General features: G+C 51.2%; 1 protein-coding gene across 1 annotated transcript in view; it reads right to left on the bottom strand.

The window, feature by feature from the left end:
- Positions 1-12,323, bottom strand: part of WNT5B (Wnt family member 5B) — a 73,691-nt gene extending 61,368 nt beyond the window's left edge. The window contains exon 1 of the mRNA XM_087765831.1: positions 12,066-12,323. Within this exon, the coding sequence (XP_087621957.1) occupies positions 12,066-12,071 (6 nt within the window). The 5' untranslated portion in view covers positions 12,072-12,323. The remainder of the gene's footprint in view (positions 1-12,065) is intronic.
- Between the last annotated feature and the right edge of the window lie 647 nt (positions 12,324-12,970).

Genomic DNA, 12,970 nt, shown 5'->3' with positions numbered 1-12,970 from the left:
CCTATCAAGACCCCTATCCTGCAGCTTTCCCTAACACAGCTGGTTTTAGTTCAAGCCTTTGGGAACCTTTCCCTCCATAGGATGAACTCTCAGTTCAGGGCTGGACTAAGCAGAGTGTGATTCATTAGGGAGACTTCAGTGCGAAACACAAAGCAATTTCTCTTATTATTTTCCTCATCCCCAAACGGGAGGTAGGGTAGGGCCAGGGAAGTTTCGTGGCTGTGAAAAGATTTTAATGTCTGAGTAACACTGCAAGCCTAAAGACTTTTGATTTCTCAGAGTTGTGCTGCTTCATCCTCTCCTGTGACAATTTAGGAGGTTGAGTGGAGTAGCTGTCTCCTAGATTTCCCAATCTTTCGCTCCTTTCCCCTAAAGAGTGCTCTCTCGAGGCCTCCTTTCCACGGCCCTCCCTCAGCCAAGAAAGGCCGAGCACAGCTTTTTGCTCCCAGCACGAGTTACCGCTGCCCCAGGCCAGCCAGCTAGGAGAGTAGACTATTATTTAAAGAGGTGCAGAGAGGAACTGGGATATGATCATAATCACTGACCCTTGGGCACCCTAAAGCACAAGACCACAATGTGCCGAGACGTGAATAACCCTCCTCCTGCGGGGAAAGTTGGGCACTGCCGCTATGCATGACCGCGACCCAAGAGCTAACCAGGTTCAGAAATCCCTACACATTGGTGTCCTGTTTCACACTCCTGCAGCTGCAGAGACGAATAATACTTTATAACATACAGCTTGAGGGAATCTCTTTTTCTTATCGTATTTTTCTAAAAAAGCAATATAAGATTTTTCTCTAATTTGAGATTAAAAATTGTTTATAAAAACTCTTGCAAATAATTCCTGTCCTGTAGGTTGCTTGTGTACGTATTGCTGACAGTATCTGCTACCTGAAGACACAAGAATGACAGGCATAGCTTCTTATCCCTGACTGGATAAGTGCAATTCCTGGAATCAAATTTATGATGCAAATATTTGAAGTTAAGATGTCAAAATTTAGGTCCCTTCGATAGCGTTTGCTTTAGCATGCTAACACTGTATTTGTGAGCATTTCCATTATGAAAATCATTTGCTAAAATACTCACAAAGAGCGTGGAAGTCTCTTAAAACACAATCAAACACCACTCTACCTCTAAATATTGGCCAATACTAGCCGAAAAGTTTAAAATATTCACCTAGCTCATCGTTGTTCCAGTGACGTAATGTTCGTAACAGTCCCGCCAGTACCGTACACAAGGGAGGTTTCTGTGAGAAGCAGTCTTTTCTCCTTCAAGAATATGTCTCCTGCTCGTTTAGATTAATTGATTTCACACACAGTTGTTTATGTGTGTGGCCTCCCTTGATTTTCTGAGCTCTCTTTGCTCCAAACAAAACAGCTTAGGGATGTAGATGGAGCCAATTGCATTTTGGAAGAGAGGAGATAACACCTCAAAGCCAAACAGAAAAAGACATTTCTTGCTTCAGAGACTTTTCTCTGGATTATGCTTTGAGGCAGCTATACAAAAGCATGCTTCTGGGGAACACCATAAAACTGCTTCAGAGACACGCTGCACAGAGCCTGGCAGGAAAAATTTCCCCACAATGGTGGGAAGGGGAAAAAGTAACTTCTGAGCAGAAAGATATATGGCAGTCTGCGAGACTGCAAACAATAGACGACCAAGAAGCTGTCTCAACTTCTGAAACATCCTGATTTCATGTAAGAGCTCATAGCTAGGCTGAGAGAGCACCAGAGCCCTCATCCATGCGTGGAATATGTATCAGGCAGCTGTGCAGGGCACTACCAAATGCTGGTTAGAAAGGAAAATTGATCTTGAGAAAGAAATCTGGATATTAATTTGAAAGCACAACACAGAGCACAAAAGATTAACTGCCCTCAGCCTCTCCAGACCAGCCATGTGGACACACCACAGATTCAATCTGCAGTGAATTACAAGTCATCACACACAAAGTATTGAAGTAGCCGGCCAGCAAAACCAGTGGAAATATACTTTTGTGGATCTGGTCGGAGAATGGAATCTCTGTTCCCCAAGAAGGGCTGGGATTTCAACATTTGCCTGCGTCCCAAATAAGGATGAAAGGTCAAAATATTATACTATTTCATGCCATGAACAATTCCAAACGCTTTTGATTTGAAAATGCAGGGGGAAAAAACCCAAGGTATTATTGATAGAAACAAAACATTCAGAATGAAATGTTGATCCAAAACAAGAGATTTTGGGCTGTTGACCTGAAATTTAAGCTCTTGTTTCAGGTCTCAACTTAAAATGACATTTAAGTCTGAATGTCAATTGGAAACAGAAATCATTAGGTTTTGAAACATCACTATGGAAAAATATGTTTTTCTTCTGAAAATTTCAATTTAGACCAAACCATATTTTCTTACGAAAGCCTTTTTATTTTAGCAGCTCTATGTTTGTTTGGTTTGCTGCTTGAGGATTGGGCATTTGCTCCAAGCATACGGATGTCTGCAATGGGGATATCCACACGGGGGACACACTAGAGATTCCTTATAGAAGTCCAGGAATTTGGCATACCTGCACCCAGACTTCTTTAGGTACCTGAAATATTACAGAGCAATTAGATATTTTAATTTAGGGGAAAGGGTCCACGGTGTCAGATGAGTACTGGGCAAACAAAAACTCACTTCGCACACAGATGAGGAATGGGGTCTGAGGATACTCCTCGATGCCCTCCAAAGCAGCATCTCTTCATCAACATACAAGATTACAGACCTCTTTCCAAAGGCCTGCTTTGCAAAACCTAGGAAAGGAAAACGCAAACGAGCCTCTGGAAACATAAAATTACCTCTAAGTGCTTGTGACTTATTTAATATTAATTCTTTGCAGAAAAACAAACAAAAGCCTAACTCCAGCTTCAGGAATCCACAAAATTTCTGAAGATGTCTTTAGGCAGATGTACGACTACCAGCAACCTCCGCCCTGCGCAGAAATGACCAGCCAGAGTTTTCTGTAGAAGAGGGGACAATGAGAGAAAGCAGTATATCCCAAACAGGGGGCTGTAAACTTGGACCGAAAAGGCAACTACACCACTAATGTCTGCTGCTTCAGACACATGGGACAATGGCTATGAACATGCCAGTCTGCCCAGGACAAAAACCACACAGCAAGTCAATTTAGGGCGACTAGTCACAGATGCAGGACCTCAGATTACAAGTCATCAAGATGGTCTGGAAGATCCACTCACCACGATGCTGAGGTACACTGAGAGAAAGCTCTACCAAGGAAAGAGTGACAGGATCAAGTGATGAATTTGATGTGATGATGTTGGTATTAAAAGTCAAAGGCTCCTGCACATTTGGGCAGAGGAGCTGAACGAAAAAGTAAAATGTATTTAGGTGGAGTCACAACCATGACTGAGCAGAGCAGCAACATCTGCCTGGGACCCAACAGGGAATGGATCATGTTCAAGTGACTCCGTGGCTTTCAACATCAGACCAGCACCTGCTAGACTGATGGACCTTCTGGATGACAATCCATAACTTAGGAACGGGTGTTGCTTTTGAGCTCTTTCAATCCCAGGCTGAGTTTAGAAAGCTATCCCCACCCCACGGCAGCCTTTGACACCTATCCCAAGATGCGAATGAGCCACAAATTCCACAGGGCCGTACCCTCCCCCATCCCTGGTCCAGCTCCAGCATACCCTACAGGCCAGCATACACATGTCCTCTTGCACACAGGTCTGCTGGATAATCCTTCCCTGGCCATGGACGAAGGTTTTGGCCTCTGTGAAGATTGCCACCTCTTTTACCAGGAGGAAGAATGAGTTACCGGACCAGCTGGGAAATCAGAGGATAATCTTCCCTGTTGCCTCAGGGAAGTGCAGCAATGGTACAGGTGACAGGCAGAGCGGTCCCTGCCGGCTCAGAGGCGTGCTGCGGCCGTCACCTTCCACCTGCTCAGCTCGGGATCAGCTGCACAAAGCACGAGGTTCATCAACTCAGATCTTACGCAGGTTCACCAAAAGTGGCAATGAACTGACAGAGCCTTATCTCTGATGTATTTAAAATACATTTTCTAGTTCAGCCTTCTCCGAGTAATAAGCGATAGGACAAGAGGAAACAGCCTCAAGCTGCGCCAGGGGAGGTTTAGATTGGCTATTAGGAAAAAATTCTTCACTGAAAGGGTGGTCAAGCACCGGAACAGGCTGCCCAGGGAAGTGGTTGAGTCTCCATCCCTGGAAGTATTTAAAAGACGTGTAGATGTGGTGCTTAGGTACATGGTTTAGTGGTGGACTTGGCAGTGCTAGGTTAACGGTTGGACTCGATGATCTTAAAGGTCTTTTCCAACCAAAATGATTCTATGATTCTATGACCTAAAGTTAGGCTTAGCTAACATAAACTAATTCTATCTAAATGTAACCACTTTTCCTATTGCTTGGAGCTAGGTTTTATGCTTGACTTAGAAGCATTACCTGGCATCTGTAAGTAGGGCCTGGTCCAGACTATCAAGTTCACCTCAAAAAACTTTGTTAGTTCATGGAGTGAAAAAAAAAATAATAAAAACACACGCCTCCCAACACCACAGTGAATACCGTTCTGCTGACAAAGATGCGCACGTGGCTGCAGCTGTGCCTGCAGAAGGAGCTGTTGTTGCCTTCATTCATGGTCTTTGGAAAGGTGTCACAGCTACAACAGGCAGAAAAGCCCGGTACTGCCCAGCCGTGCCAGCACTGCTCCAGCATAGACACAACCTAACACAAGCAGCCAAATTCAGACAGAGATTGATCGGAGTCGATTGTTCCTGGTGTGCGAGTCTGACCTAAATGGCACCATTTCCTTAGAAGATACAGAGGTTTTACGTGCTTTGTGGTCGAAAAGTTTGGTTGTTATGTGCAATGGGGTTTAATGCTACTGGAGTGCAACTGTCATGCAGAAATACAGACCCACTCTTAAATCACCTCAGGATGCTATGGAGAAGACAACCAGCTCTTGAGCCTTTCAGGATTGCGCAGGCTCCTTGGAAAATGGCAGAGATGCTGAAAGAGCCTGTGCAGCTACAGTAAAAGCTGAACATAAACAGTGCTGCACTTACCAAGCTTACCCAGCTGAAAACTTTCTTGCCATTAATAAAAAATGAATAGAAGTTCATTTTGTCCTTTGGCAAAACTCCCGTATAGCTTGTTAAGAATAGGGGGAAATGGGGAATAGTTAGAAAAACAGAAAAGAAATTGGGACAGGTAATTGGTCATAATTCACAGGAGCACTAACTCCGCTCTACCTGTATGGCAGGCCGCGAAATCTCCGCAGGTGGAATAACAGTTGCAGTCACCCGCAAGGCTGCAGATGTCGGTGAGAAATCTGGTTTGTACACACCGCGCACTGGAGCGAGAGCTGACATTTTGGTCCAAAACCAGAAGCCTCCACTACAGCATGTAGAGTCATGGGGCTACCCCATGAATATCTGCAGCATCTCAATACGAGATTGTAAAGCTTTCAGAAAGTTTTCAGAGGTGCAAAGCCGGGCAGAATCGACAGTGATGACAGCCACAGGATACTCCAAACCATCCCAGCTGTGACACAGAAATGATAATGGCAAAATATTTACTAAACAAACCCCTGACTTTCTGCCAGGACCAATAGTTACCATAATTATTAACAAATCTGGGCCATGGAATATAATAAGGAAACCTCTAGAATTGCTCTATCTGTAAAAAGAGGAGGAAAAAAAAGGAACTTCATTTTCTTTTGTACAGCATCAATTTTTTATGATTAGAGACAACTTCGGAGTACTTAGGAACACCTCAGAGAGTAATGAACCCAACAGTCACAAAATTATTTTTTCTGAAAAATGTTCCATTACTGAAGACATATTTGGCTCATAAGTTTCTCTCACTATTCTTTGATGCATAACAAAGCTCAGAAATGTTTTCACAGCTAAGCAAGGGAGATTCTCATTTAATTTGCTTTAGAACTCCAACTTGTCCACAACAGAGGTGCTACAATGCTTTAGGACTCAGTGAAACAATGATACCAAACCAGCCAAGAAGCTGAACAACTGGAAAAGGAAGATAAATTTAGGGAGACCACAGAAATACTGGTATTGGTATGACTTTTGTTAACCCTCTGCCCTTAATGATGAAAAAAACAACCCAAACCACGTGCTCCACCCAACCAGCTCTGTCTCCTTCATCTTCAGCTGAGATGAGAGTTTACAGAAAACATATTTTCCCCAAATCCTTCAAATAAAAGAAGAGTTAAACTTCACACACACACACAGAGCTATATGTAAAGATACAATGTTGCTCTCCTTTTCTTTCCCTAAGATAAAACTATCAAAACCTTCAAGCCTTTCTCATGAGCTACCGAAACCCACAAATTAAAGTAAACCAAGAACTCTTTCTCAAACCCCTGCATGCAACAGTGTCGTGAGCTCCCTGGCCACGAACCGATTCCTGCTCTAGGAAGACTCACTCCATTTGAGCATCCCTGCTAGAGACCTACATTTTGCATTATTCCATCTCATTTTGTTTTGGCTAATTCTGCTCCAGATCCCGAGATGAAAATTTGCAAAATGGGTTAGTCATTTTGAGTAATCGAGTCCAGACTATTTAAGCCTGCCCAAGCATCAGAAATAGCTGAACCTTGGAAAAAAATCGGGACCTTTGACAGTGTTTCAAATCGGATACCCCAAATCACTAGTCATTGCTGAAAACCTTGGCCTTCGTTACCTTTCCTCTGAATATGAGAGTATTAAACACAAGGCCACCGGGTTAGCTCAAAGAGTGACAGAGGAGGCCAGGATTCAAACCATCTCTCTCATGTGGTAGACCACAGCATTAGCTACACGACAAGCAGGCATGCCCGGAAAGGCAGAGATCAATTAGGGGTCTCTTGCAGGGTTATGCAGGACATGAATGGTTTGATCCCGATGGTTTTATTTAGATGAAGAAGGCTGCCAGGTTGGGCCATATTTACTGTCCCAAACTCTGAAAACTCTAAAGAAAGCGAATTCTGTCCAGCCCGACAGACAGAGGAGCACTCCCTCTTCCCTGCTTCTCCCTCCCTCCGGCTCCTCTGAAGCTGAGGGGCACATCACTCCGTTCCCAGACAAACTGGGACGAAAGCCAGCTCAGGGACGCCCAGCTCTGAAGAAAGTGAAACGAGGAAGGTGCCTCCATGGGGAAGCACCTACTGACCCCACTGCCGGGGTCCTGACAGGGGCTGAAAGAGGCATCATCCCTTTAGAGATGGCCAGGGAGCTCCTCCACATGCCTGGTCTCCGTTTGGGAGCAACCACAGCCAGAAGGAAAACGGCTGTGGGCTGTAGCAGGACAAGGGAAGATTTCCTGAAGCCCACTGCAGAGTAAATACTCAGAGCAACCAGGGATGAGAGAACAAGGGATCCTCCAGTCCTGAGGGCTGTCTGGTCCCTTTCTGCGCAACCAGATTTAAAAATAAAACCTACAAGCGGGGAGAACTGGCTTGCCCAGGACCTCGAAAGAGCCAGAGAGAGGGAGCGAGCAGCAAACCACCAGCCCGAGGCAGCCAGGAAACGCTGCAGCAGGAGCCAGACCCACAGCTCAGCCACAAGAGAACAGGTCGGCTTAGGATGGATGAAGCTGGCTGGGGAGTTAAATTTAGACAGGTAAACATACCGAGGGGAAGAGACGGGGTTCACACAGCCCTCACCGTCCACCACTGCCAAGCCCTGGGGAGGACCCCCCAAAACAAACTGCTGGGGGGCTGTAGCCGCGGGCTGGGGCACCCCAGAATAGGGCCATCGGGGGCGAGCAGGTGGGGGAGCACCCGACTGTGGGGACATTTTTTCCCCGTCGTTTGCTCCAAGCACCTCCCTGCGAGGCAGCACCCCTGAGAAGCAGGAAAGCTGTTGAGAGAAGCATGCAGGACGCTGCAGCCTGAGGAGAGCCACCGTCCCACGAGCCGGGTATGCACGGTGCACAGGGACAGCGCAAAGGAAAGGCACCAGGGAAAACCCAACCAGAAACACAGGGCCCACACTGTTGGCATAGCCATTCGGGTTCCAGAGCCCTGTGGAGCTCCCTTTCTGAGGGAAAAAAGGTGAAAGAAGAGACTTGGCAATTGCTGATGACCTTAATAAAAGAACAAGGAGTTAAAGTTTCACAAACTCAGCCAAACTCTAGCTTGAGTCACCCAGGCCCCGAGGACCAGAGGGGACACACACCGCACTCCTTTCCCCATGCTGCCTGCAGCCCTACTGCAAGTCTTCAAACCCCGCTGCCCGTTTCACAGCTCCCAAGGACAAGCGAAGGATCCCCACATATGGACAGCCTGCCATCTACAGTGGGCTCCCCTTGCAAAGCGCTTTCGCGGAGAGCAGCCATGCAATTACAAGGTACACGAGAGCATCCCTACTTTGTGGAAACAGCTGTGCTGAAAAGCGACAATCTGCTTTCAGTGACCCCGCTGCTCTACCTCACGCAGAGCAGGGGAAGGCGTGCGTAAGCTTTATCAAGGCCTAAGCCAAAGCTTGGAAGGGGGTGGCGGATCACAGGGTTTGGTCTTGTCTGTAATTCTGTCCATACGGTCTCAGCCAGTTATCTCTGCAGTGAGCCCAAGAACTCACGCTCCAGTAAAGCGTCACTTCCAAAAAGACATTCGGTCTTTATTTGAAGATTTTAAGAGCTGGAGAAGCTAATGTTGCCTTTGGTCGTTTGTTTCGATGGTTGATCACCCTGCTGTTAAAAACGTTGCCTGTTTCTAACGTGAATGCATAGAGCTTAAACGCCCAGTTGCAGGCTTTAAGTTCTCCTCTTGAATCGGAAAGCTCTCCGAGTACCAGCTACTCTCAGTGCCGCTGAAAGCGCTCAGGTATCACACCACACTACCTCTTAATTTTCTTTCTGAAATGCTACCTAGGTCCACCTTCCTTAAATCTCCCGTGAGAAAAGAATTTTTTCCAGTTCAGGAAAAATACCCGTGACTCTTCTCTGCGCTGCCTTCAGTTTTAATGAAGCCTGTACGTCTTTTTCCTGCACGTGAAGGTCCCTTGCTCTGCAAAAAAATAGAAGCAAATCACGGACTGCCCTGTCTTACATGACAACATGCCTTGGCTATCCACATCCTGATTTTAAAAGTACTGTGTTTAAAAGTCTGTCTGAAACGCTTATTGTGTGTGTGTCCAATTAATTTGGAAATGATGAAATGGTTTTCACTCGAACTTTGATCAGCCGTTAGAAAAAAGATCTTATGAACAGTAACAATTTATATTCATTTAAATGAGCAATCATGCAGTTTTCAGAAAAGAAGTGGTTTCCCTGCACGCCTTGAAACCCAGACCCAACAACTTCAGGATAAAAGACTCACGATCTGAAGCAGACCAGAAACAGAGAGGCCTACTGGGCTAGAGAAAGGAACAAACAGCATTAAAGGTGACTGCACTGATTTACTCTTTTTTTCAATTTCACAATATTTGATCTCCTCCTAAAAGTCCAAGCTCCTGGAGACTTCACTATACAAGAATGTGCATTTTTCTTTAAAAAGGTGTGTTTCTGGTCTTCACAGAATAATTCTGGAAAATAAAATTGGGACATACCTTACTACCTGAAAAAAAATAGGACCCCTCAATTTTTAGACCCAGCTCTTTCAAAACTTTCATTTTTTTCAACTGATGTCATGATTTCTGGCAGATTGGGAGGGAAGGGACCGAGAGAGAAGACTTCCCAGGGCTGGGAGCCTGCAGCCACAATTTCAGCTTCAGCTTTCCCTAAACAGAGGTTAGTCACACGCGGAAGGAGATTTTCGTTGTACGTGCACTAGAGACAGGGGAAAGGACACAGGGGCTGCTTACAGCTACCGAGAGGTGTGCAAACATCGATGAAACAGAAGGAGCTAGGGAGGGACCCCTTTCCAAGAGGGAGGAATCTCTCGCAGACACTCCTGGGCACAGAAACGCGAGCGAGCGACGGAGCCTGGGAGCAGAGGAAACGCTGAAACGGGGCCAGCTCGCCTCTCCAGCTCTGCCTCCTACCCCGCACTGGCAGTTCAACCTCATGCTTTTCCCTTCACATACTTGGCCAATTTCTTTAAAGGAAGGAAAAAAATGAGTACTTGGGCTGGCTTTGCTGCCACATGCGGTAACTCATCCCATACGTTGGACGCTTGGGGTAAAAAAATTCCACCTGAATTCCTGCAGTGCCCAGCCTTCACCTTGGACAAACCCAGGTGTCCATGCATTGGACAAGGTTTAAGAGGAGTCTGTCTCTCCTGACAATTCTGAGGAAGCCCACTTCTTTCTCCTTTGGGAAGAAGAGCATGTACCAAACTGGGTTCTCCTTTTAAAACAGCAACTGTGAGCGTGACAGAAGACAGGCACCCCCAGGTTAAACCCGCCACCACCAGAAACGGCGGTCGCCTCATCTTGTGTGTTGATATCCAGCGGCGCACGTGGGAAAGAAGGGGAATGTGTTGGTGGTGCCCCCCTGCAGACCTCCCACCTGCCGGGGAGGGCGGGGAAAACCTTAGAGATACGCATGTCCCGGGGAGGGTAAAGGGCTCTGAAGGGACAGACGGACGAAGATGACTGTAAAGGAAGGAGATGCCTTGTGTGCCCATTAACACGTGTGTGCCCAAGGCTGTGAAGACACAAAAGCCCAAATAAAGGACAACAGGAGAGAGCCCTCGATGCGCAGGCAGACAAGGAGGCATCAGTGGAAAAGACAGTCCACGCGTGCGGGTGAAGCGTGGTAGAGATTATATCCAAAATGTGCGGGTGCAGTGAGGCACGTGCACCCAAGTTCTTGGCTATGAAGAAAATAAAGTGAGAACATAAATGCTGGTACATGTGTGAGCTCCATCACAAAAAACCCCCAACCCCAAAGACGACCAGGTGAGTATGTGGGTGCAGGCAGCGGAGCAAGGGTGATGATGAACACACACTGGAGAGTACAGGCAGGAAAGCATTAAGAGGCAGGTAAAAGTTGGACAGAGAGCCTGACAGGGATGCTCATCTGGCGGCAGAGGAAAAGTACAAAAAGCATGGGGCAGCAATGTGCATCACAGCACACAAAAATATGTTTGGGGAAGTAATTTTACCCAGACCGCTACGGGAAGTATTGCACCACAATTCCCAGAAAAAAACAAATTTCATAAAACAGCGTGTTTGTTACAAACATAACTGGGATGCTCGTGCCCTGGTACCGTGAGACCGGGCACAACGTTACGACTTGTCTGCGTTTCCAGGCGCACGAGCACCTTCTCCCGCGCCACGGCCCGTGACGGCGCACGCTGCCAGACCGCGGGCACGTGGGTGAGGAGGACAGCGTGGGCAGGGAGCTCAGGTCCTCTCGGGAAAGCCGCCGTGCTTACGCTCAGGGAAAGGGCCCTCATCCGAGAGTAACATCTCTCCGCTCAGAGCGACGTCCATCTTACCGGAGAAACATCTGTTTTGCCAAACTCGCATCTGTCATGTCCGAGGAAAATCTCTTTTAGCGGCTCAGCGCCCGCCACCCCGGAGGAGCATCCCTCGCACCCCAGCCGGAGTACGGCCCCTCGCGACCGGGCAGCGCCTCTCCTGCCAGACCAGGTCTCTCCCACGCCAGCAACGCCGCCAAGGCCACCCCGGGGCCACCCGGCAGCCGGCCCCAGCCCCGTGCCCCGGCCGCCCCTCCGCCGCCCCGTGTAGCGGGGATGCTCCCTGCGGCTGCTTCCCGGCAGCGGCCGCGGCTCGGCCCCCCGACGGCCGCGGCCCCCGACGGCTCCTTCCCCCGGCCGGGGCCGCCCGCCGCGGGGGCTCCGCGCAGCCCGGACCGCCCCATCCCCGCGGCCCTGCCCTGCCCCGACCGGCGACCGTGACGGGCCGGGGGCGCCCCCGGGCCGCGCTGCCGGGGGTCGGCGGCGAAAGGCGGCCGCGTCTCCCGGGCTGGGAGAAAGCAGCGACCGCCCGGCGCTGCCCGCGCCGCCTCCCGCCCCTTCGGGGGCCGCCCGGGGAGGCGTCCGGCCCCGGGACGGGCCCGGGGAGCCGCGCCGCCCGGCACGGCGAAACGCCTCCCGCCTCCCGCCCCCCGGCCTCCTCCCCCCGCCGCCGCCGCCGCCCTCCCGCCGCCGCCGGCCGGGGCCGCCTCCTACCTGCATCTCCCGGGCGCCGCGTCCCCGGGCGGCGGCGGCGGCAGGTGAGCGGGCGCCCGCGGCGGGGACGGGGCTCCGCGCCCCCCTCCGCGGCGTCGCGGCGGCCGGAGACCGCGAGGGGACGCACCTGCCCCGGGGGCCGCGGCCCCGTCGCCGCGCCGCGCCGAGCCCCCGGCCGGCAGCGAGAGGGGAGCGGGGGGAGGCTGCCGGCGCTGCCCTCCCCGTCGCCGCGGCGGCGCTGGACTCCGGGAACGGCGGCACCGAGAGGCGACTCCCGGCCGAAGTTGGCGGCGGCGGCGAGTGCCGGGCCCGGGAGGTGCCGGCGGATCCCGGGGGCTCCGGCCGCCTCCGCCCCGCCTCCCCCCGCCCCGCGCCCGCCCCCCGCGCCCTGCGCCCGCCCCGCCGCGGGCACCGCCGCCGCCGTCGCCGCCGCCACCGCCGCCGGGATGGGGCTCGCTGGAGGGGGCGCGGCGGCCTCCCCCGCCGGGGCGGCCCCGCGCTGGGGCGGGCGGGGGGTGGCCGGGGGGGCGAGGTGCGGGCCCGCTGCCGTCGGGGGGGCCCCGTGCCGGCGGGCGGGGAGGGCGGCGGGGGGAAACGCGGCGGCCCTGTGCGGCAGAAGGGGCCGAGGAGACCCGTGGGCAGCGCCGCGCCGGTGCCGGGGTCCGCGGGGACCAGTAGCGCTCCTGCCCTCCGGCCCCCGCAGACCTGCCGCCCGCCCCCCCCCCCCCGACCCGTGCCCGGCGGCGCAGCCCCCGCAGGGGGTCTCCGTCACTCGTGGGTCGCCCCCAGCGCACCTCTGCAGCGGTCGCCCCCTGCCCGGCCGCCGGGGCCCGGCGCCCGTGAGCGCCCAGCTCGCCACCGCCTTGTGCAGCAGGCACGCCGCGCCATACGTGTCTCGCTGTGGG

The sequence above is a fragment of the Nipponia nippon genome, unplaced genomic scaffold (assembly GCF_047370975.1).
Source record: "Nipponia nippon isolate SJK-2023a ecotype South Korea unplaced genomic scaffold, ASM4737097v1 scaffold_3, whole genome shotgun sequence".
NCBI lineage: Eukaryota > Metazoa > Chordata > Aves > Pelecaniformes > Threskiornithidae > Nipponia > Nipponia nippon.
Note: the sequence above shows the minus strand (reverse complement) of the source record. Positions and strands in the feature narration are given on the sequence as shown.